The 26,637-nt window shown below is 38.1% G+C and overlaps 1 protein-coding gene across 1 annotated transcript in view; it reads right to left on the minus strand.

The window, feature by feature from the left end:
• Positions 1–26,637, minus strand: part of Efcab3 (EF-hand calcium binding domain 3) — a 428,239-nt gene that overhangs the window by 372,456 nt on the left and 29,146 nt on the right. The window contains 12 exon segments of the mRNA XM_076935627.1: positions 1,219–1,362; positions 2,958–3,008; positions 5,789–5,875; positions 7,194–7,265; positions 8,271–8,414; positions 10,528–10,596; positions 12,856–12,999; positions 16,123–16,197; positions 17,432–17,575; positions 20,811–20,882; positions 22,634–22,771; positions 24,975–26,363. Of these exon segments, the coding sequence (XP_076791742.1) occupies positions 1,219–1,362; positions 2,958–3,008; positions 5,789–5,875; positions 7,194–7,265; positions 8,271–8,414; positions 10,528–10,596; positions 12,856–12,999; positions 16,123–16,197; positions 17,432–17,575; positions 20,811–20,882; positions 22,634–22,771; positions 24,975–26,363 (2,529 nt within the window).

Below are 26,637 nucleotides of genomic sequence, written 5' to 3' on the forward strand. Positions count from 1 at the left end.
TGACTACATATACACACACTGGTGAGTGACAATGTTGACTACATATACACACACTGATGAGTGGCAGTGTTGACTACATATACACACACTGGTGAGTGACAATGTTGACTACATATACACACACTGGTGAGTGACAATGTTGAGTACATATACACACTGATGAGTGACAGTGTTGACTACATATACACGTACTGGTGAGTGACAATGTTGAGTACATATACACACACTGATGAGTGACAGTGTTGACTACATATACACACACTGGTAAGTGACAATGTTGACTATATATATACACACTGGTGAGTGACAATGTTGACTACATATACACACACTGATGAGTGGCAGTGTTGACTACATATACACGTACTGATGAGTGACAATGTAGACTACATATACACACACTGATGAGTGACAATGTAGACTACATATACACACACTGATGAGTGACAATGTAGACTACATATGCACATACTGATGAGTAACAATGTTGACTACATATACACACACAGATGAGTGGCAGTGTTGACTAAAAGTAAATATGCATATAATATACATACACATAAAATTATATTCTTACACGTTATAAGTCATGAAGTGATCAAGCACATATTACTAAAGCCAATGGTGGTGGAAAACAAAAAGAAACATATGAAGCCTCTTGGAAACAATTACTCAAAGAAAATCATTACACTCTTAAAATGCATTTTATTTGATTAAAAAATCAAAATGTGACAAGCACTGTAAAACAATAGTTGATGCTGGATCTCCTCTAAAGAAAGATTCTATATCAAGATGGTATTGTCTACAATGTGTGATATTTTCCTGCTCTGGCTTATAAGTATTGAATGGTAATCATCTAATAAGTATATATCATAACCAGAGGATTATGAGCAGTTAGATATGTCAATAAATATGTAAATTAGTGGGATTGGCTCTCACTGATATCCACCTAAGCTTCCAATAGCATGACTCAATTTCTCATTTTAACAATTAACCATATAGATTATATTTATGTTTATTATATAATATATTAATATATAATGCTTTATATATTATATAATATTTATAAATATTTGTTTATATAATATATATTACTTATTAATAATAGATGTGTGTATTATATTTCTATATATTTTTATTTACATATATCATATTTCCCAGGAGTAGAAAAAAAATAAAGACACTCTTACAAAATTTTTTAAAAACTTAATATCTCACCACTGATATCACAATGTTTAAGAGCTTCCTTAAATTCTTCTTCAGTTAAATCAGTATTCAAATATTTCAAGGCATGCTCCAAGTCAGATACAGCGATCTTGCCAGCTTCAATCTGTGACAAGAGGTCAGCAGCTTTTTTGATCTCTAAAAAAAAAAAAAAATGTGCAATATTATGTTAAAAAATACATAAATGGATGGGTGTAGTGGTGTACATCATTAATGCCCACACTAAGAAGGCAGAGGCAGGTGGATCTCCATGAATTTGAGGCCAGCATGGGCTAGAAAGAGAGTCTCAGGAAAGTCAGAGTCACATAATAAAGAACCTGTCTAAAAAATAATAATAATAACATGTGAATCAATTTGTTCAGAGCCTACTTTGGGCAAACCCATGTGTCAATTATTTACCTGAACCAAAACTCTAGCAGAAGTAGAATATTTTCTATTTGTAATGATGACCTCTTTACTTAAAACAATATTTAAGTTTTTTTTAAGTTCACGGCAAACGGATGAAAACAGATATTCTAGTTTGCTTTCTAGTGCTGTGATAAATACTGGCCAAAGAACTTAGGGAGGGAAGGGTTTGCTTCCCCTTATAGCTTAAAATCATTTATTATGGAGAGTCAGGGCAGGAGCCTGAACTCCCTTTCATAAAACTGCACTGTAAGTTTATCAGTCATTAATGTTTTCTCTTAACTAGGTTTTTTTTGTCCACAACCTCTATAGCCAAATTAACAGTCCTAATGATCTGCAGAATTTAAAATATAAGATATATTTTAAAGCATCAGTGTTTTTTATCTATATCATTTCTCTTTTATCCTCAAAATGAAGTTCTGTGCATTTCACACTCTGAAATTACACAAAGTAGTTCAAGTCTTAATAAAAGTCACTTGGAAAAAAACACCATCCATATCATTTCCACAAACAGTCATTCTACAGCTACTGAGAAACAATATTGAAAACCAATCTCTCTTATCAAAGAATTTCCTGTGAACCTCTTAACAAGAAAGACCGACTCTGTCATCTCTGTAAACAAAATTAAAAATCTATCACATAATTGGTGCTATGAGAAAAATACACACAGAAATACTGGCTCCTTCTGTTTGTTGCTACCATATTCAAAACAGCTAAGAAATAGAGCCAGCCAGCCTCAATGTCAATGTATAAGGAATATATATATGATGCTTATATACTATGGAATTCTATTTGGCTTTAAAAAAAAAAAAAACTGGACTCAGGCTGGAGAGATGGCCCAGTGGTTAAGAGCACTGACTGCTCTTCCAGAGGTCCTGAGTTCAATTCCCAGCAGCCACACGGTGACTCACAACCATCTGTAATGGGATCTGATGCACTCTTCTGGTGTGTCTGAAGAGAGTGACAGTGTACTCGTATACATAAAAGAAATAAATAAATCAGAAAGAAAGAAAGAAAGAAAGAAAGAAAGAAAGAAAGAAAGAAAGAAAGAAAGAAAGAAAGAGACAAAAATAGACTCATGACATTTTCAGGAAAATGGATGGAATAGGAAATTATGCAAAGCAAAGAAACACAGACCCAGAGAAAGACAAATACCATATTTTCTCACACAATCAGAATCTAGATTTAGGAGAGATACATTATAAATACATCAGCATTTGACAACAACAACCAAATAAATAATCTCTTGCTGTATGAAATATATAAATACATACATACATACATACATACACATCAAACTTATTTATATAAATAAAGTTCATACTCACCGCTTACTGTTGGTAATTTCAGGTTTGAAGACAAGATTTCTTTTTTTAAACCTGAAAATGCACAGTGAAACAGTGAAACAGTGAAATGAAGAGCATTTGACCTTACCTGCTTAGACAGGAAATAAGGGATAATGTAAGCTCTTCTCCTGATAGCATTGGACAAAGATGGCTACTCCCTTCTCAGACAATCATGTTCCCAGTCTGTGCTCTCATTTCCCAGCATCCTCTGTGCTCCTTAAACATGGCAGTTCCTGATATAAAAGGTCCCTGTGCTTTCCTAGAAGCTATTCAATAAAGTATTTATTGCTCTGAAATTACACTCTCTCTCTCTCTCTCTCTCTCTCTCTCTCTCTCTCTCTCTCTCTCTCTCTCTCTCTCTGGTTTTTCAAGACAGGGTTTCTCTGTGTAGCCCTGGCTGTCCTGGAACTCACTCTGTAGACCAGGCTGGCCTCGAACTCAGAAATCCGCCTGCCTCTGCCTCCCAAGTGCTGGGATTAAAGGTGTGCGCCACCACCGCCCGGCGGAATTAGTCTCTCTCACACCCACCTTCCCTTCCTCCCTTTCTCACCGATATGGTTTGTATATGCTCGGCCCAGGAAGTGGCACTATTAGAAGGTGCGGTCCTTGTTGGAGTAGGTGTGTCAGTGTAGGTGTGGGCTTTAAGACCCTCGTCCTAGCTGCCTGGGAGTCAGTATTCTGCTAGCAGCCTTCAGATGAAGATGTAGAACTCTCAGCTCCTCCTGTATCATGCCTGCCTGGATGTTTCATACTCCTGCCTCGATGATAATGGACTGAACCTCTGAACCTGTGAGCCAGCCCCAATTAAATGTTGTCCTTATAAGAGTTGCATTGGTCATGGTGTCTGTTCACAGCAGTAAAACCCTAACTAAGACACCCTCTCCTTTTCTCTTCCTCTCTTGTCTACCTAGCCGCTAAGCCTGGAGATTTTCTTCCGTGCCATTTGCAGTTAGTTGATTTATCCCACATCTTTCCTATGGAGATGTAAACCAAGGATAGATGATAGAAAAGAAGTCATCCTGTTTTTTAAATTTTTATTATTTTATATGAATGAATGTTTGTCTGTGTATATCTGTGACCACATGTATACCTATGGACAGAAGAGCACATCGGATCCCCGGAACTGGAATTATGGACATTTGGAAGCTGTCATGTGGGTGCTGGGAATTGAACCTGGGTCCCTAAGAAGAACATCCAGTGCTCTAATTATGGAGCCATCTCCCCAACCCCACTCTACTTGTGTAACTGGGTCTGGCTGCAGTTTAAAAAAAATTATAGACTAACTCTTATTAGCAGGGTATTACTTGAAACAAAAGGCAGTTAAAACACAGAGAAATCATACTTACTTTAAATTTTTTGTCTGGGTATGAAGAACTAACCTTACTTAAAAATATATATTGCCAAAATGTAGGGTTGGACAATTTTGTAGATAACTCTAAGATTTCTGGACCTCGGCGCTATTAGCATTTTGGTCTAGATAGCTATTTGATTGTGGTGGTGTTGCCAGATGTGCTTTAGGATGAGGATGCTTAGCCACAACTCATGCCTCTCCTCTCTAGATGTAGTCCTTCCTCATGAGTCCTAGCAATAGAACTGTTATGGACTGCCAAACATACCCTCAGAAAACTGTGGGGCATGAAGCACAAGCCTGTGACAGTGAGGCCTCTCTACCCACTGAGAAACTTCGCTGGCCATTCCTTGGGGCAATTTTAACTATACTTTTTTTTTTTTTTTTTTTTTGCTAAAATTCCATTCAAAGACAGTAAATATCTTTTCAAATATAATTATCATATAGATGATCAGGTAAACAATAACATAATTATTGACCAAAACAGGCATACTTATTCAGCAATACTTTGCCTAATGGTCTTTTACAAAGAAGGGAGTGAGAAAGAACAGGAGAGAAGGAGGGGAGAGAGAGAAGGGGAGAAGAGGGAGATGACCACAGTACTCCTTAATACTAGAGCATGAACATCATCTAAAATACATACAAAAATGTATTAATATGTAATGAAATTTACATAGAAGGAAGCATGAGTTTGAAGCCACACAACATACAGAAACAATCTAAGATCCAGTTTGCAATCTAGCTCATGAGCTCACATAGGCATCTAATTTCATAACAAAATCTCTTTAGGGTCTGGAAGATGTCTCAGAGGTTAAGAGCACTGGATGCTCTTGCAGAGGACCCAGGTTCAATTCCCAGAAGACACCAAGTGTCTCTTAACCATCTGTAACACCACTTCAGGAGATCAATACCCTCTGTGGTCTCTTCAGGCACCAGCCATGCACATGATGTACACACATACATGCATACAAAACATTCATACATGTAAAATAAATAGATCCTTTAAAAATTTTAATCTCTGTCAATATATAATCCAAAATCTAATCTATACTAGTGTTCCAATGTGTTCATGCTATTATTTAGGAATTACTAAGAATTAATTGGTAGCTGGTAAACTAGCTTGAAATTCTCGAATAAGCATTTAGAAATGGGGCTGAAGAGATGGTTCAGATGCTCTTACAGAGGTTCTCAGGTCTATTCCCCTGGGGCAGCTTACAATTTCCTATGGCTCCAGATAGAAGTGGATCCAAAGCTGCTGGTCTCCTCCAGCACCTGCACTTATGTACACATACCCATACACAGAGATAGGCACATATACATGATTAAAAAATAATCTTTAGGGAAAATTAGAAAAGCAGTAATGTTAACCATTAGAACTGAAAGCCCATAGATAAGTTCCCTTAATTTTAAAGATGTAAAATGAATGTTAACTACAAGCTGCTGGCTGTCAGCTTAATCAACTCACCCTCTTCCAGCCCCTCCAGATATCTCTCTTTATCAGACCAATAACTTCCTTTGACGGAGTCCAGAATCTCAATGGCCTCTTTCAATGCTACAAGTACAGAAAATGTGCCAATGGCATACACATACAATATACACACAGCATGCTTTAATATATCATTCAGTTTATGGATCTGAGATTTTTGAGCACAGGAAGATAATCAATAACCTCTTTTAGATCTGCATTACCCAGGATGGCTTTCACTAACCACACGTGGCCACATAAGTACAGCAATCCCTCTCCACTCTAGTCTTCATGACAACCATCTTCTAGCTACATCTTTTGATCACAATAGCTAAACCCATCTCCCATTTTTAGTCTTGTTTTAGTTCAGAGTTTCACTATGCAGCTCAGAATGGGCATACACTTACAACCCTCTTTTATGTTTTAAACTATCTTGTAAAGCCTAGGATTTAGATGGAGTATTTCAATATATATCTCAAAGTATATGGCTTTTTCAATTTAAAAGTTCCCTTCATCCCCCCCCCCAAGCATCCTCTAGACCTAATATCTTCCCTTTCTGCCTTCCTTCCCTGTCTATATCCCTTGTTCCAGCCAGTTAACTCCATCTATCATGAAGACCATTCTAATCACCTCATGCTTAGGAAACGTTTGGACTAGGAAGCCTACAGCCAATAGTCTCCTGTAATTAAGAGAGAAAGAAGGGGAGAGACAGACAGGCATTAAAACAGAGAGAGAAAGAGCATCTACATCTAAAACATACATCCATAGAGGCTTCCCTGGTAATTTCTTGAAAGAGATAATGTATAATTTAAATCTTATGTAAAAGTAACTATGTTTAATAGATCATTTTTTCCTCCACTCTTTACCCTATTCCTGCAAGTAATTTGATTTTGACTTTTAAACCAATATCTACAAGTTTTTAAAACTTGGCTTTTAATGAACTGAGGAACTGTTAAACCCTCTACTAAAGACCTCATTCTCTTAACTCCAATAAACTAAAGTGGAAGGAACAAGCATGGAGCAGCAGTGCAACCACAACCCTGAGAAGTTTGCGATTACCTCCTAAGCAACCATCAGATCAAGGAGAAATCATGGCACAGCTGGAAATATCTAGAAAACAACAGAGGCCGGGGGGGGGGGGGGATGGGGCTCAACCAGTAAAACTGCATGTCAGCCCTGAGGACTCCCCTGAATGACGTTCTCAAATCTCAATCAGTTCCCAAGACCCCACCTCTAAGCACCACCATCAGGTGAGTTCTCTTGCTTCACACATTTGAATTAAATTCCAGCCTGAGTTTTAGAGAGGACCAACCATGACAAATACTGGGAAGCTAAGCTAAGGACGAAGCTTGACCGAATGAGTGATCCTGAGGGGCCTGGTAACAGTGTCACCTAAAACTCTTACCCTTGAAGCTGGCAAACTTCGAAGTGTCTCTCAAAGCTTCCAGACACTCTTTAACAGTCACCATGTTGTCTTCTAGAATGAAAAAGAGAAAAAGGAGATAGAGAAAGAGAGAGCAGTGTAAAATCAGAATTCCTAGACATGGTCATCTTCAAGAACTAATAGCAAACTAAACATTTAATCACATTTTAAAACACTTTTTTTTTACAAAGTACATTTGAATCTTTTGCCAACCATTATTCCTTGCCAGAACCTGTACAAGGCTGCAGACACGGTTCCAATTGGGCCTGAAATGAAATGAACATACTAAGAAAGGCCTAAAACTTCACCGGCTCAAAGTGGCAACGAAGTATCTCTACTCAGTTTGAGCTCTCAAGCCATTCTTCCCAGAGAAGAGCAAGGCATCTGTGAGGAGAAAGATTTTAACAAGGCTGCTCCCCACAAAATTCAGGCTTGTTTCTTGGAAGAATTCTTTTAACAGCAAAGGAGTAGATCTTTAAGGAAAAGCTCCTGTTCAAAGATAACGTTTTCAGAAACATAACCAAACATCTCTAGACTTGAAAACCCTTGTTGTAGATCCTTCAAAGAAGGAGGAGGAGGAGGAGGAGGAGGAGGAGGAGGAGGAGGAGGAGGAGGAGGAGGAGGAGGAGGAGGAGGAGGAGGGGAGGAGGAGGAGGAGGAGGAGGAGGAGGAGGAGGAGGAGGAGGAGGAGGAAGAGAGGAGGAGGAGGAGGAGAGGAGGAGGAAGAGAGGAGGAAGAGGAGGAGGAAGAGAGGAGGAGGAGGAGAAGGAGGAGGAGGAGGAAGAGAGGAGGAGGAGGAGAGGAGGAGGAGGAGGAGGAGGAGGAAGAGAGGAGGAGGAGGAGGAGGAAGAGAGGAGGAGGAGGAGGAGGAGGAGGAGGAGGAGGAGAGGAGGAGGAGGAGGAGGAAGAGGGGAGGAGGAGGAGGAAGAGAGGAGGAGGAGAAGAAGGAGGAGGAGGAGAGGAGGAGGAAGAGAGGGGAAGAAGAGGAGGAGGAGGAAGACAAAATAATGAAACAAACTAACAAACTGTTTAAACCCTGAGGACAGTCCAAATGCTCACCAGAAACAATGTCTGACTGAAGGATTTCATCTACTTCATCTTTAAATGATGTGATCCCAAGACTCTTTAGGAAATCTTCCAAGTTCTTCCCAGGTATCTGCTCACCTTCAAGTGAATCAAGAGCCGAAGCTATTTTCTGCAACTCTAGAAATAGACATAAAAAGATAGTTGACAATTGAACTCATCTCTAGTTTCAAAAACAAACTTTTGTCTGTGTTGTCTTTGGTTAATTATTAAGTTCTGAGTTCAGGGTTTCAAAGACAGCTCAATAGGTGATAGCATTGCTACATAAGCCTGAAGAAAACCACAGTTAAATCCCTGGACACCCCCAGTGAAAGAAGAGAATCAACGCCTCTGACTCACACACACACATTGCAGCATGTATGTGTCAATACACCTTCATCATACACACCATCGTCATCATCATCATCATAAGAATAATTTTTAAAGCTTTGTGTGGATACTGAAGAAAAGCATAGGAACTCACACTTTTTCTGAGCACTTCCATGCTCTCCCATAAATAGTAAGATAGTGATATATATAGCATATACTAGATATATAGTAAGCTGGTGATAGAGGAAACCTTCTGGAAGCCATGTTCCCATATGCCATTAAACTTCCAAAGAGGCTTTCCCAAAGATAGCAGCCTTGTTTCTGCTGTACTGACTCTTTCTTGCACTTTATAACTCCTCCTAGAAGTTTCAGCCTTATTCTGTACTGGGTGGCAATGCCGGCTTCCTAATCACTGTAGCCATCTCTTCGATTCAGGTGCCCGGCTAACCAACATCAGTTCTCCAAGACTTAGTTTACCCTTTTCCCCATCTTATAAAATGTTGTCAGTCCTGAACAAGTTTTTCTGAACACTGCCTTCTAATTTCAAAATTATATATAAAATTATGACTACTCAATCACAACATGCTCCCAATACCGTGTTAAAAGCTGCACAGGGGTTAATGCATTTGACCCTAAATGCTCTATAAATATGATGTTATTAGCGTCTTCATTCTGAAGATGAGGAAATGAAACACAGGTTAGATAGCATAAAAGAAAACAAATGACAGAAAGATGAGGAGTGTCTAATAAAGGAAGCAGCAGATCCATGAGAGATTCTATAAAAAAGCAAAGTAATCCATAGAATAGTTCTAAGTCTGAGGCTTAAAATGACACACGGAAAATTTATACCTAGAACAGTTTAAAAATCACTAACAGAGGGCAGGAGAAATGGCTCATCAGTGAAAAGCACTGGCTGCTCTTAGAAAGGACCAAAGTTCAGTTCCCAGCACCCCATAGTGGTTCATAACCATCTATAACTCTACCTCCAGAGGATCCAACACCCTCTTCAGACTGCCAAGAGTGACAGACGTAGACATGATGCACAAGCATATAACATAAATTTTATAAAAGTAAATAGAAGATTTTCCACAGAGCCCACGAAGTGAAGATGGAATTTAAAAGATCTTTCAATAGACTTTTTCCTGATAGAAGCTGCCAGCTTCTGATCAAGCTAAGCTTTGATTACCTTCCATCAGAAAAATGCAGATATGTTAACTAGGAATCTAAGAAAATGATCCAAAAAATCAGTTTAAACAGGCTCAAGTAATCTACTTACTTACCTTCATTTCTCTTTCTCAATTATCACTAGGGGATTGAACCCAAGGCCTCAGTGTACATTGTTAGGCAGGGGGTCTACCAAGCCACATCCATGGCTCCTCCCCCTTCTTACTTTCCCCCTCCTCTTCCTCCTCTTCTCCCTCCTCCCTTCATTCTTTCTTTTTCTTCCTTCCTTTCTTCCTTTCCCTTCCCCTCCTCCCCTCCCCTTCTTCCTCTTCTTCCTCCTCCTCTTCCTCTTTCCTTCCTTTCTTTTTTTCTTTTTTCTTTTTGTCTTCTCTCCACCTCCTCCTCTTCCTCCTTCTTTGCATATACTTACATGTATGGAGATAGGCATGTGTGGGGGTGCAGGTGTACATGTGCACATGCATGTTGAAGTTGACATGGGAGTCTTCCTCGATCACTTCTTCACTGGATTCATTGAGGCAAGCTCTCCCCCACTGAGATCAGAGTTCATCAATATGACTAGTGTAGCTAACCATTTACTCTGTCCCAGGTCTCTGCCTTCTAAGAATTAGAATCACAGGCAAATGCCATACCCACCTGGCATTTATGTGGGTTCTAAGACTCCAAACTCAGATTCTCAGGCTTACACAGCAACACTTTATCTTCAGAGCCACCTCCCACCCCACCCCAAACCCACATTTACCTTTTAACCTGAAAGAGTCACGCATATCCTTTACTACTTTTGAAAAGTCTTCCAATTGTACTTTGTCACCTTTTGTGAGGAAAAAAAATAGTTTATTAGATTACCTTCACTAAACGAAAGTCAGAGCCAATGAAGAAATCTATAAAAATGCAATCATCTGGCATACATTCAAGAAGCATGTTTTTTTTAATAACAGGTTTGTTTTAATAAACAAGTTTTTTTAATAACAGGTTGAGTGAGTGAAAAGATTAGAGAATTTAAACTGAGTTCTCAGTTTCCACCAGTTAAGAGGAACCATACAGTCCGCAGTCTTATAAAATGTAGCTAGAGTCATAAATAAAAAGAAGACATAGATCTCAGTCTTAGCTTAGGCTTTGCTTGAAGAAGAAAATTCTGTGGCAGACATACTGAAAGGTTCTTTGACTATAAAGTCTAACACATGCCAATACCCCTTCATATTTAAGCAAGAGAATGTAACTATCAGATTACAAGTCAAGAGACAAATATGGAGAAGGACTTAGCTTCCTACCCACCATCATGGAAACTTAGACCAGAGATTTAGAATTTTACAGATGATGACCACAAGCCAGAACAAAGCATGGCAGCAAGCACTGCACATTCCCACACCATCAATACCGTGCTTCACAGGTTTCAATAGATAGCTACAAATACGTTGTCTTGCCCTTTATCCAGCATATGTTGTCTAAAATAGCACTTGATTACTAGGAACTATATAATAGAATTACATCCCAATACTGCAGTACAGTTCCCTGTTTCTTATAGACATATCCAGAATCCTACCTAACCACAACGAATGTCTCTAAGTCTGTCAGCCATCCTAACATAATAATAAAATATTACCACAAAATTTGAACAGATAATCTTTTTGTAGACAGGGTCTTGTTAGGTAACACATGCTAGTTTGAACTCCCTATATAACCTTGGCTGGCCTTCTAAATCTTTCTTCTTCGACCATCCAAATATGCTGGGATGACATGCACGAGCCATGACATACCCTGCCTCAAATAGATCTCAAATTTCCCAATCTCCTGACCTGTTCTCACTGGTAATACACTATACAATTTGAAGGTATCGAAATAAAATATAGATACTGATGTTTCATATAGGACAGCCAAATAATGTGAGTATCCTTTATAATTCCTCAATCCATATCTTATCATTTTAACTGTTAGACATACCACCTCATTGAGATCTGAATCTGTAGGAGTCATGGAGGTCCTTGTCCTCACAGATAAGCACCAGGGAGTCTGGGATGCCAAGCACACAAGCTTGTTTCTTCGGGGAAAGTACTGCAATACCTGTTATCCAACCAGAAGGCTGGAGCAGATGTGCTTCCTAGCCTGGTGACACATGTGGCACTGAACTTTTCCACAGACCCTATGGTAAGTATGTTCTTAGTCAGTCTACAGAGCCTGTCTTTATGGACTTTACCAAGTATCGATGTAGTCCTGTCTGATCTTTATTTATCTTACTTTATTCCTTAAGGAGATTTATGTCTGCTTTGCTGTGCATACAGTATTGAGTTAATTATCACCAAAATAATTTTCACCAAAGTGTGCTGTGCTTAAACATGCCTAAAATAAACTGCTCTGAGTCAGATGCCAGAAGTTTGAACCAGCACTGACTACTGAGCCATGTTGGGCTGAACTGCCTTCTTGCTTGCTGCTGATTGTCACTCTGCTGGCCATGAAGATTCCAGAGACCCCCACATGAGTCTATTGGAAAAAAGAAAACCAGAGGAAATGCTCCAGGGCATCTCGTCTAGGCAGCATGTTCTTGGATGTAATCCGAAAAGCACAGCTAACCGAAGAAAGAAGTAGACAAATAGGACTGCATCGAAATAAAAAGGATTGTCAGATCGACTTTAACCAGAGTGAGCAAGAGACAGACAGGCACACAGACACACACACAGACACAAACACACACAAAGACATACATACACACACACACACCCCACATGCAGGAGCAGGGAGCTAAACAACCACTCACCCATGAATTGAGAGAAAAATTTCAAGTCATAACATTGAATAAGAGATATATAAAATATATCTGAAATATACAATGAACTCAAAATAATTAACAAGAAAACATATTTTACATAAACAAAGTTCTTGAATAGATATTTCCCTCAAGAAAATACACAGGTATCTCACAGGTGTACCAAAAAGAATACTCTAGGCATGAGAAAAACACACGTTGACCTCATAGTGAGATCCCATATCACATGTGTTTGTCTGATTACCACTAAAGACAGACACTAAAGTTTTACCCTTGGATACCTCTTAATTTAATATTTGGAATACCCACCGTCAATTGTTGCTAATTTCAATGCTTCTAAGAATTCTTCCTCTCTTAAATTACTATCCAAACTGGACAGTGTGTTCCACAGCTGAGATATATCCATCTGGTCACTGCCGAAATTTTGCAGGGTCTCAATGGCAGCGGGCAAGACTAAACACGGACAAAAACACAAGCTTTACAATATATTTATCCAAGGTATTAATACTACAACTAACTGTTACTTGAAATAGTTGACCACTATAGATTTGGGGATTAAGATAAATATCAAATATAGCACAAATGAATACTCAATTTTCAAGTATCAAAATAAAATATTTGTAATATATTTAGAAGTTTCTGCACTATTTCAAAAACAATACAAATGTCCTCACTCCTAGGTAATTACACACACACACACACACACACACACACACAAATTCTAACTGGGAATGTAGATCAGCAGAGCTGCTTCCCAGAATACTCAAAGATCTTAGTATAGTCCTTAATACCACAGTAATTTTCTTTAAACTTTAGATTTATAGAGTCCTGAATTCCCAAACATTTCAAAACTGTTAATGATTTCATTTTTATTTTTATTTTTATTTTTATTTTTATTTTTATTTTTATTTTTTGTGGTTTTTCGAGACAGTGTTTCTCTGTGTAGCCCTGGCTGTCCTGGAACTCACTCTGTAGACCAGGCTGGCCTCAAACTCAGAAATCCTCCTGCCTCTGCCTCCCAAGTGCTGGGATTAAAGGCGAGCGCCACCACCGCCCGGCAATGATTTCATTTTTAATTATATGTATATGGGTAGGCACCAGCACCCAGGAAGCTAAGATAAGAAAATCACCTGAACCCATGCTGGAGAGTTTTAAGACCAGCTTTGGAAACATTGTTAAGACTTCATCTCAACAAACAAAACAATGTGATGAATTAGATGAGGAGAGGAGGAGTCTAGCATTGTGGCCAAAGAGAGGTAACTGGTTAAGAATGACAGTTACTGCTGGGTCTACACAACTGGATACTGAGCTGGAGAAGGGAGCACCAGAGGACAAGAGTGAGAAAGACATGTGAACTGTGTGTGTGCTCATGGGATGGTGTGATGTGGAACATGAAAACACCAGCTTCATCTGATCACAGTGTTAGTGTGTGTCAAATGTGTGGCAGTAAGCAGGCCTCACATAGGAAAAGCCCTGTGCCTTGGTTTTTCTCTTCTAAAAACATTATACAGTTAATATGGGAATCCATGGGGTAATGGTATGCTATAAACACTATGTATGAGTAACAATAATACAGTAATTATAATTGCTATGATGTCATACAGTAAAGTTTTAGTCATAACTGAAAGGTTTACAAAGTCTTTCTAACTGAAAATTAGGACTAAAAGAACCTTTACTACTTTGGGTTGTTGTTTGTTTGTTTGTTTGTTTGTTTGTGACAAGGTCTCATTATATAGCCCTGGATCTCCTGATACCATGTAGAGCAGGCTGGCCTTGAATTTACAGATATCCACTTGCCTCTACCTCCCAAATGCTGGGGTTGACGGTATATGTCACCATGCCCAGTCCTTTAATACTTTTTTCCCAGGATTTTAAATGAAAAGATTGAACTCTACCTAAGAACTAGACTAGGGAAGTTTTTCACTAATCGTCTAAAGCCCAATATTACCATCTGTTAGGATCAGACATTCACATGATGCTAACCCCACGTTTAGCACCAGAGTGGCACAGGCCATTATCCTTATGAGAAATTGATTAATTGAATCCTGGCTTCACTTATTACATAAAACAATTTCCAGTATTTCCATATGAAAAGAAAAACTAGAAACATTTAGAAGACACTGGGAAATACTTTAACAAGATCAAAACTGGGATAATCTAGTGTCTATGTGAAGGCAGAGCCAGTAGCTAACCCTGAGAAGGGCAGAAGCTGGGATAGGATTGGATGCTGGAGAGAACAGGGATTTTAAACTGCTGTTTCAGAGAGTGAGGAGTAAGTAAGCTGATTGTAATCAGACTCAGAAAAGCCAGGAGTTTCACTGCAACAGTTCCAATGAAGTACAGAAAGGCTGGAGAGTTTAGGATATTGTGCAAACATATATCAGACAATTTAAGTCAGATAAGAAAAGTAAAATTGAGTGGAGTCTGATCCAGAGAACAGGGGTAAATGGATTGAAGTCCACAATATAAGAACTGTAGAACCACTAAGAAGATAGGCCCTGAACAATCTGGTGAAAATGGAAAAGAAGTAAAGCTAAAAATACAATAGTAACACTTACAAAGAAAATATAACTAAATATATGAATGAAGAATATACCACATGATTGTGCCAAGAAAGATTTAACTTCTATGATGGTGAAACTCCTAAGAAAAAAGGAAGTAACTAGATAATACAAATAATTTCTTTATCTTTACCCACTCTGTAACATAATATAAAGAAAACTATTTATAAAGTAAATAGAATGCTTAATTAAAATCCACTACCATTCAATGTGTAAGCATCAAATAGCATAACTCTAGTTTGGCCACAGTGTTTAAGGTACTGTCACTCCATTAAAAGCAGATGTTTGTGGGACTGGAGAGATGGCTTATCAGATAAGAGCATGTACTGCTCCTCCAGAGGACCTGCGTTCAGTTCCCAACACTCTTGTCAGCAGCTAACAACTCCTTGTGACTATAGCTCCAAGGGATCCAAAATCTGCTTCTGGCCTCCACTGGAAACCATGCTCATGTGCACACACTCAACCTTCACCCCAGATACAAACATAAACAGAATTAAATCTTGTTAAATGGGTGGTTATAATGGTATTTTTCTCTGTGTTGAGCTTCACAGTGCCAAATCCTAGTTTATATTAGTTTACTGACAGCTTGGCATACATGTTATGATTCTTGGATGTCATTCAGCAGGTTGGAAGACTGAAAAAGATGCTGGTAAACAGCTGAAACCAGAAGCTCGGCATATTAGCGTTGACATCTTTAATAGCATCACTTGCTCACAGTGACAAGCCATTTCGAATCTTCCCCACTTGCGTGGTTCTGTCTACAATAAGTATGGGGGTCAAAGTAAGACTATGCTAGCTCTCAGTTGGCCTGTGTGTAGAAGTTCATCTAGAATCAGGGCTCAGTATTGAAAAGGTTTCAGCTGGAGTTAGCAGCACAAAGTTAGGCATTCATTGCCTGATGACTTCTCAAGACAACTAGCTCTTTCAGTATCTTATAAAAGTCTGTTACCCTCTGAAATCTTTCAGACTATTTGGTCCACAAAAGGCACAAGGTGTCAGTAACGTTAATACATACATAAATCGTCAGAGAAGGGGTGTGTGGTTTTCAGCATGGTATCAATAAAGTCTTTAATATTCACTTGTTTTGTCCCTGAAAGGAAGAGAAACATTTCCTTTAATATTGTCAAGGATTAAGTTATTATGACAAATACCGAATTATGTAAAGATAAAATTATATCCACCATATAATACTAAGCACTAAAATATGTTTAGAAATCAGTTTAGAATCAAAAATCAAACACAGAAGAAAGTTGTTCAAAGTAGTACACAGTATTTTAACTTTAAATATATGTTACCTGTCATCTCATTATGTCCATGTATGCTCAAGAACATGTCAGGAAGTTCTTTATCTTGACGGCTATAGGTTTCTCATTTCCTGTACCACTTTCACATTCACTATTTTAAATACACTACTTTTTGAGAAAAGTAAGCCCACACATGCATACCTCTAGAAAAGTCATCCAGGGGTGTTTTAACTGTTCTTGGATTTTGGTCATTCATAAGCATATCAGAATTGGCTCATAAAATCCTGAATTTTGTTAGAATTTCTTTAGACAAACAAACTCCAGAAATAACAGTCTTAGTCTACTAGCCATTGTACCCTCAACATTCCCAGATCTCAGCTCATCCCAGAAGCTAAATAGCACTGGATAGAAGAACTGACTGTTTTCAGTCTTGGAACATATTAACATAAGACGTGTTCCCGTTCAGATCATCTTTCATATCCTTTATTTTTTAAAATGGATTGCTAATGAATATTTAACAAAGGATTTTTAATGGAGATTTGAAAAAATATATTTCCTCTAGACAAGTTTTACACAAATTATATTCTCCTACTTCTTTTTTATTATGAAGGTTTTAAATACATATATAACTTAGAATTTTGTAATAATTCTCATGCAGTATTCTTGAAATCAGTAATTATTAACCCAGCCAATCTTCCACGTAGAACCCCACTTGCTTGAGTATCCCAGCTCTGTCTCTCCCTTAAGGAATCTCCTTGCTTAGTTACTTGGGCACTGGTATCCCCAAATGGGAGGGAAGCCTGTACTGTGAGCCGAGGGCTTTGATACAAGGGAGACACCTTTGCCCTTTCAGCGCTTTGTGTTTTGACTTCAACCTTGTCAGACAGCAAGCCCAAAACTTTGTTTTCTTTTTCATTGCAGTTTTACCTCAGGAAAAGTGTCTGAAAAGACTAGGAACACTGGCTATTTCCAGATGATAGGATTTTGAGCACTTTTGAACTTTCCTGATGGACTTGATACTTTTTCTAACAAAAGGGATAAAGTCACGATTGTGAGAATAGTTTCCATATTATCGTTTACCGTCAACTTGAATTAATTCTTTGATCCTCTGCCGCTCTGATTTAGGAAGATAAACTCCAAAATTTTGGAGACAAGTGTCCAGATCCTCGTAATCAACATATTCATCCTGAATTTTACTAATGCCTTCGATGGCATTGTTCAATGCTGAAAATAAACCAAATTGTTCATTTTAGAATCAAGCAGACATTAAAAGAAAGCACAAGTATTAAGATGAATGTTAGGCCCAACATTAAACAAAAATGTAAATCACTTTAGATGTGTTGGATGGTAACTGCATAATCATAATGCTTTAAGGAATTTATGTTTGTTCAAGTTTTGTTGTTTGAGGGTCTCATGTAGTCCAGGCTGGCCTCAAAACTTCCTTTGTAACTGAGGATAACCTTGAGCTTCTGATGCTCAACCACCATGCACGGGTTTTGCAATGCAGGGGACTGAACCCAGAGACATGTACATGCTAGGCAAACACTCTACGAACTGAGCTAGATCTCCAGCCTCAAACTTTTCAGTGCTAAAAATCTGTAAGTATTAGAGGCAGTCAAAAATATTCTACTTTTCTATGTCATTTATACAAAGAAGTGCCAACTTTATCATATTGACAACATCACTACTGAAAATTTTTAGAAGCAAAAATTCCACTTGATTGAACAAATTAAAATTCCATAGTGGTTTATTTCATACTAGAAAAAAACATAAGCAGAAAATCTTCAGTCCTTACTGATAATTGGGACAGTGCTTGCAGGAATGTGTAGTTTGGCCCATGGCAAATTCATTATTTTAATCTTCTGTAATAATAAATGTGATTACTTAGAAATAATTATTCTACACCTCTTGGAATCTGTACTTTATTACTTGGGGCAGTGATTCCTTCATTATATTTAAATTGCTAAATTTGTGCTTCAGTGAAAGCATTCCTTTTTTTCTTTCTTCTTTTCTTTTTTAAGACATGGTCGCACTATGTAGTTCTGGCTGTTCTTGATCTCACTGTGTAGACCAGGCTAGCCTTAAATTCACAGAGGTCTGCATCCCTCTGCTTCCCAAGTGCTGGGATTAAAAGTGGGCACCACTATGCCAAGGCTTTGAAAGCATTCTGAAAAGAAATTATTCCAAAATATACAGGTTTTCATGCCTGCCTCCCCTCTCCATGCTTGGATTTCATCTAGCTTGAGCTTGCACCAGGCCTTGCATCTGCTGTCTCCAGTGCTATGAGTCCATATGTGCTCCCTCGCTGCTGTGTCCAGAAAACACTGACTCCCTGTGAGCATAAACCACCTCTGGCTCTTGATTTCTTTCTATCCCCTATCTCTGAACCATGGGAAGAGGGGAGATGAGGATTCTCCACTTCGTGCTGAGTATTCCAGACTCTCATTCTCTGCACCTCCTCTTGACTAAGGAACTACTGGCCACTCATAGATGCTGAGAAAGGGAGTGTCCATTTTCTTTAAGAGTGGGCTTAGCAGCCAGGCATGGTGGTGCATGTGTCTTCAATCCCAGCACTTGGGAGGCAGAAGCAGGCAGATCTTTGAGTTCAAGGTCAGCCTGGTCTATAGAGTAAGTTCCAGGAAGTCAGGGCTACACAGAGAGATCTTGTTGGGGGGAAAAAGAAAGGAAGGAAAGAAGGAAGAAAGGAAGGAAGGAAAAAAGAAAGAAAAGTTAGGTGAACACACTCCTGTGAAAGACCACACATCCAAGAGTATGTGACAGTATCAACTATATTAGGTGAGTATTTTTTAAGAGTAGACACAAAGTTGGGTGAGTAGAAAAGTAGGTAGAAAAGCAGGGAGGAATAAGAGGAGGAGCAAATGTGATCCAAATACAATATATTAAATTCTCAAGAATCTAACAAAACTGAGGGAAAGATGGTTTCAAAAATCAAGCAAATATTACTGTGTATGTGTGTGTGCATATACATGAATAATGTTTCAAGAGGTTGATATACTAGATGGCAATCAACACAGAGCACAACTGATCAAGATGCAGAGAATGCTCGGCCCTAAACAGAACGTGTATACCGTGTGCCTTCCTCCCTAGGCTCAGGGATCATTGTGAAAGAAGTCATGGAAAGAGTACAAGAGCCAGAAGCAGTGGATGACTACAGAAAACTGTATCTTCTGGACACAACTGGACAGCTGCAGATGTAAACTCATAGCAGTTTCAGCAGCACACATAAAACCTGTGCAAGCCCAAACCAGACCAAACCCCAGCATGGAGATAGAAGCTGGACACACAATCCCACCTCTAGCCATGCAGCTATTGACAAAATTCGAGCTTTGGGGAGGAGACGACACCGTGTTCTCTAAGAGTACAGTTCCTAGTGAGGCGATTGTGCTCCAGTAGAATACCACACACCTAAGAATATTTGGCCAACACAAATTGGTCTTGAAGGGTATTTTTTTAAGGACACAAAAGTTGGTGGGTAGTGAAGTGGGATGGATCTGGGAAGAGTTGGTGAGAGATGAGAATAATCAAAACACACTGTATGGAACACTCAAAGAGCTAATAAAATTTAAATTTTTAAATAGAATGGGATCATAAATCCTTTGAAGAAAAAATGAGATCTGAAAGAATATCATACAGGTACACTGGGAAAAAATTAAATAGGTTCTCTCAAGTATAAGAGTCAGACAAAGTACTTTATTTTATAATTTAATATTGTTTTTTAAAAAAAACACTTGTGTACACAAGATAAGGTCAAGCAAACAACAACAAAATAAGTAGCACTGGATTGTGGTGACCATTGCACAACTTTCTAAATTTACTTAAAAATCAGTGAGTAGGCCACTATTATATGGGTAAATTATAGCCTAAAAAGAGCATCACAAAATGTCCTGAAACAAAAACAAACTATATCAGTATTTCATTCAGACAAGTTCCTCACAAATACTTGAAAATCAATTCCAAACCAATGAGGCCAATTACCCATTGGTTCTCCTTGCTATCGCTTGGATTACTGGATCTTTGTGTAGCACTTTGGGGTCTATAAAATCCAGACACCAGCTTAAGGAGATGAGTGAGTTAGCTCTGTCATCCTGAGATAGAAAGTTCTTACAAGCTGGCGTTGACCCGTCTAAGAGTCCCAGCAGCAGTAAATATCTATCCCAGAAGAAGCAGCAAGTGTCTATCCCAAACCAAGTCCAGCTTCTTGTTTTGTTTCGTCTTAGCTTTGTTTCATTTTGTGCTCTGTTTTATTTGTTTGGAGACAAGCTTTGTAGCTCAGCCTGGAATTCTCCATTCCCCTGCCTCAGCCTTCCAAGTATGGGAACTACAGAGGTATGCTCCACCATGCCCCACATAAGCAAGTTCTCCACATTCTGTTTGATCTTTTTCCTTTCAACCTATTCCCTTTTCCTCCAACTCATTTTAAAGCAAATTTTCTACCTACCATCATAGTCAGGGAAATTGTGCTCCTTGGAGACTGCCATAATAAAGTCATCTAAATTCACCATTCCACTTTCTGTAAAATAAAGAATTTTAAGTTACACAATCTGGTATACTTTACATTGAAAATATGTTTTCATTTTTATTAAATTAAGAGAAAAACTTCCTTGGTTCTTAATTTCCCAATCATATTTTGCCTTCCTATACTCCTCCTAAAATAAGTTTTCCTGAATTAGGTCACTTTATATCATTTTCCCCTTTTGATATTTTTGAGATCATAATTTAATTATGATCATTTCTCCCTTCCCTTTAGTCCCTCCAAATCTCCTCGTATACTCCTCCCTGCTCTCCTTCAAATTCATGGTCTCTTTTGTTTACTAATTGTTGTTGCATGCATATATATGTGCATAATATATGCATATATAATAGGTGTATACAGATATATGTATAAATATATAGTTTAATAAGTCCGATATATAATAATTATGTATGTATATATGTTATTTTAACAACCACTGGGGGCATATTAGTACCATAAACTATACTAGTCACCAAGGACACAAAAAATAAGTAAAACACAGTTCTGTTTTTTAATAGTTACATGCAAAGGTATGAGTTAGATGCTAAGATTTCAAAGATACAGGGGGAAAAAATCCACATTAATGGACCAAGGCAATTGGGGAATCAATTTCAAGTCAAGGTGAAAGGTGAGTCAACACAGCATCTATTAAGACATCTTTAGAGCACGAAGAAGCCCTGATCATGTATTACACAACACTCCTGGAATTCAGAGGTCCAGTTCACTAGAAAGTTTTAGATAGAATCCCTCCAAGAGCAATCACTCAACCCTGATAAGCAGCAGAGACGGTTCAATGGCTTTACTAGCATCCACTCCTTATACATTTTGAAATTAAATTTTCTTCTGACTTGCATTAGCTGAGAAACTATACCCAGACCCTGAAAATTCACTTTTAATGTTTCTTTATTCACAAGTCACTTTTTTCAAAGAAAAAGTTTTTTCTTTTCTCTCCCCAGATGAGCTTCCACAGTGGATAATCCTTAGTGAGTGATAAAGACAACTTTCTTTTTTAAAAAGATATTTTTATTGGATATTCTACTTATTTACATTTCAGATGTTATCTCCTTTCCCTATCCCCATCCCCCACCCCCAGGAACTTTCTAATACAAAAGAAGAAAGAACTTATGGGTCTAACCACTGCCTTATTCACTACCAGCAAACCCCTCCTATGCACAGACTCTTCAGTTACTTCTTAAACCCCAAGCTACTTGATTAGACATTTTTATAGCCCTTGTTTTACTCGATGACCTCTACAGCAGGCTTGCCACCTACGCCCACTCAGGAAGACACAGGGAGGACAACAGTAAGGAGCTACCAGAAGCAAGGCCAGCGACTCAGATTTCACGAGGATTTTCGTCTTAACAGTCTTAACCCCTTTGTGCTTCTTTTTTGTCCTGAGTGTGTGTAGTGTGTAGGTGGTGTGGTGATGTACATGGGTGGTCACATACCCGTGTGTGTGCACGAGTGTTGGCATGTGATCACACAGTACCATGCCTGCTCAGCTTTTACGGGGGCTGGGGGGGGGATCTGAACTCTGGTCCTCGCAGTTGATCGGTGAGAGCTTTATCCGCTGAGCCATCTTCTCAGCCCAGTATTTGTTTTTTCTTAATCTTTAGAATGGTCCATTCTTCTCCACTCCTCAAGAAAGAGAAATTCCCCCATCCCCCATTTCCCCACCCTCACCCCAGATTCTTACTCCCCTGAAAATATTTAACTTTCTCAAAAGTTTCAAGTTAGCATGTTCTCACCAGTTTGAGTGAGCTCTGGCACAATCTTCTGGAAGTCTTCGTCTGATAAAGCAATTCCTACCGAGGGTAAAACAGACTGAAGTTCTTCTGGAAAAATGAAATCTTCTCGGAGTTTAGTGATGGCTTCATAGACATTTTCTAAATGCAAAGAATGTAGGCTGGTTATATGTTTCTAAAGTAATAATGATTGCCAAAACTGTTTTTGTTGTTTTTATCTTATACATTTTGAGATAAAATCTCATGTGCATCTTAGACTGACTAACACCCTCCAAATAGCCAGGCTGGCCTTGACCTCACACACCTACCTCAACCTCCTGAGTTACAAGTATCAACACCATGCACAGCTGGTACCTAAAATCTTGAATAATCTGGTAAGTCTCATCTACTCATCACCTTGCAGAAGGGTTTGCTTTTTCTGTTATCTTATACTTTTTTCTTTTAGGTCATACATAAAACTGTTAAAATTCTACAAATTCCTATGTGGAGAAGCAACCTTTTCCAATGGCCCAGGCTGCTTGCTTCAAACATAGTTTAGGTGTCCAAGACATCAAAGCATCAATGTATTTTGTTTACATTCGAGAACTCCACTCACATTTTTAAGAGTTCTTTCCCCTCCCATAAATTAGCCCTGCTATGCTGAGTGTGCACATCCACATAATAAACTCCTATGGGCATATATGCATGGACGATATCACTTCTATGACATTCAGGTAAGAAATATATAACCTGAATTTATGCATAAAGAAAATATAAATTATTGTATTGTCACTACTCTTCTAGTGTCAAGACCGTGAAAGACTGAGAGGACATTCTAGAATGAAAAACAAAGATAACTTAGCCACTAAATGCAATATGTAATCCTGGGTCAGTTTGGGATCAGAAAAAGAATGTTTCTTAGACAATTAATAACATTTAAATAAGGTCAAAAGCCAATAAGAATTGTTATATCAATGCTAATTTCATTATTTAGATCATTGTGCAATAAATATATATATAATATTAACACATAGAAAAAACAGGTGAAGAATATTTGGGAATACTTATACTATACTTATAACTGTTGTGAATGTAATGTCAGTTTTAAATAAATGTTAGTTTTTTTTTTTTTAATTTAATCATGGGGGCAGTCACATGTCATGGAGTTCCCGGTACCATCGATATTTTTAAGGAAGTTGTTTATACCAAATGAATGATTTCATTCCTCCTTACATACAGAACATCATATGGAAGTGGTAGGTGACGTCATTTGATTTAATAAAGCCAGGTAGGCAGACATTAGCTTGTGAAGGCCTCTTCTATCCACTGACTGAATGTTTGCTACTCTGTCACTCTGTAAACCTGGGACTTTAATTCTTACTGAACACACAGAAACAGCAGCAAAGTAGTAGAGGGATCACAATAAATAACCCTAGTCTTCCTTAAAGGATCATAATTCTTTTTTCAACTAAGTGATTGAGTTACATGTTAGTGTATGAATCATTTATTTTTCAGTAATCCTTATTTTAACTACTGCATTAAATGCTAAGTGTGTTTTAAAATTCTTTTAAGAGAAAAGACATGATGAAGTAACTTCAACAGACTATAGCAAGTGCATAATTAAGTTCCATACAAGGTACTTCTATGATGGAAGTAGAATAAGAAAAGGAAATAATTAATTATCCTTGGAGGGCCTTGAGTGTAAGATACCTAGGAAGCATAGTACTACTAATCATTCTTTTTTTAGTATTAATCATTTTTTATTTTTTTATCCATAAAAAAATAATACCTGAAATACCAGGAATATCTTCACACATTTGAATTGTAGGACTCTAAACAAAAATTTCACCAATTTCTTACATATTATAATAAATTGCAAAAAAAAAAAAAACAGCTTACCAAAGGAAATGCACCTAATTCTCTCTCTCTCTCTCTCTCTCTCTCTCTCTCTCTCTCTCTCTCTCTGTGTGTGTGTGTGTGTGTGTGTGTGTGTGTGTGTGTGTGTGTGTGTGTGAGGTGAGATATTGTATGTGGACCTGTGGACCTGTAAATGTGGAGGTCAAAGGTCAACCTTGGGGCTTGTTCCTCACATGCTGTAGGCCATGGTTTTTGAAACAGGGTCTTTAACTGGCATAGAGATCTTTGTTTAGGCTAAGCTATCTAGCCAGTAAGATCTAAAGATCCATCTGTCTCCACCTTTCCCAAGAATTATCATCATAATCACAAAATCACATGTACTGGTCTGCATATCAAAAGTAGTGGTTACACAGGCTGACAACTAAACGATTCAGGGAAAATGTTCAAGTATTCAGTGAACAGCGTGCGCGTGCTGCTATACTCAGGAACCTAGGCATGTGGTACTGACCCAAGGCACCGACTGTAGATTCTTTCTTAGGAACATGCTGTAGAGTGCTGGACAGCTTCTTCAGGGCCAGCTTCTGACGATCTGAGATAGAAGAATCTCTTTTATCCAGTAACTTATCACGATCTGAGATAGAAGAATCTCTTTTATCCAGTAACTTATCACGATCTGAGATAGAAGAAACTCTTTTATCCAGTAATTTATCACGATCTGAGATGACAGAAGTATCTCTTTTATCCAGTAACTTTTTACGATCTGAGATAGAAGAATCTCTTTTATCCAGTAACTTATCACGATCTGAGATGAGAGGAGAATCTCTTTTATCCAGTAACTTTTTACGATCTGAGATAGAAGAATCTCTTTTATCCAGTAACTTATCACGATCTGAGATGACAGAAGTATCTCTTTTATCCAGTAATTTATCACTATCTGAGATGAGAGGAGAATCTCTTTTATCCAGTAACTTATCACGATCTGAGATAGAAGAATCTCTTTTATCCAGTAACTTATCACGATCTGAGATAGAAGAATCTCTTTTATCCAGTAACTTATCACGATCTGAGATAGAAGAAACTCTTTTATCCAGTAATTTATCACGATCTGAGATGACAGAAGTATCTCTTTTATCCAGTAACTTATCACGATCTGAGATAGAAGAATCTCTTTTATCCAGTAACTTATCACGATCTGAGATGAGAGGAGAATCTCTTTTATCCAGTAACTTATCACGATCTGAGATAGAAGAATCTCCTTTATCCAGTAACTTATCACGATCTGAGATGACAGAAGTATCTCTTTTATCCAGTAACTTTTTACGATCTGAGATAGAAGAATCTCTTTTATCCAGTAACTTATCACGATCTGAGATAGAAGAATCTCTTTTATCCAGTAACTTATCACGATCTGAGATGACAGAAGTATCTCTTTTATCCAGTAACTTATCACGATCTGAGATAGAAGAATCTCTTTTATCCAGTAACTTATCACGATCTGAGATGAGAGGAGAATCTCTTTTATCCAGTAACTTATTGAGGCTTGCAGGGCTCTTCAAGGAAGGTGATTTAGACTTTGAATCGTCGATCTTTGGATGTGATTCCTGAAATCCCACAGAATCGCTGATGATCCCACTTGAGAGTCGTCTTGTCTCTGAAGATCTTTTGGGTAGTTTAAGGTCAGGCTCATCCTGTTTCCCAGTGGTTTTACTGGGATGTAGTTGAGGAGGTTCCTGTTTCCCAGTGGTCTTACTGGGATGTGGTTGAGGAGGCACAATCTGCTTTTTCGGTGTGATAGGTTCGGGCAATCTGGAAAGTAAACTGCCTTTTTTCTTCTGCGGTGGGTGTTGTCCTGGGGTAGTTGATGCTCTTTTACTTGAAGTAGTTTCATCCATAATTGCTAAATGAGAGAAACATATTCAGCTTTACCATATTTGTGTGATTTGTACAACATTTCAAACAAATCAGCTAAGTCTTCATAAAGCCCATTCCAGAAATTATGAATCACTTAAACGTGTAAAGCAAGGTTTAACAAAGTTGAAAGGGCTGGTGATTAAATGTTCAAACTATTAACCAGCACACCTTATTATATTTAAATATATTCGTTCAAATCTAAAGTTTAAAAAAAAATACTCTATGGGGCTGTATCGTTCTCTACTCCCCATTTTAGAAAG

This window comes from Arvicanthis niloticus, chromosome 6, assembly GCF_011762505.2.
Source record: "Arvicanthis niloticus isolate mArvNil1 chromosome 6, mArvNil1.pat.X, whole genome shotgun sequence".
Lineage (NCBI taxonomy): Eukaryota > Metazoa > Chordata > Mammalia > Rodentia > Muridae > Arvicanthis > Arvicanthis niloticus.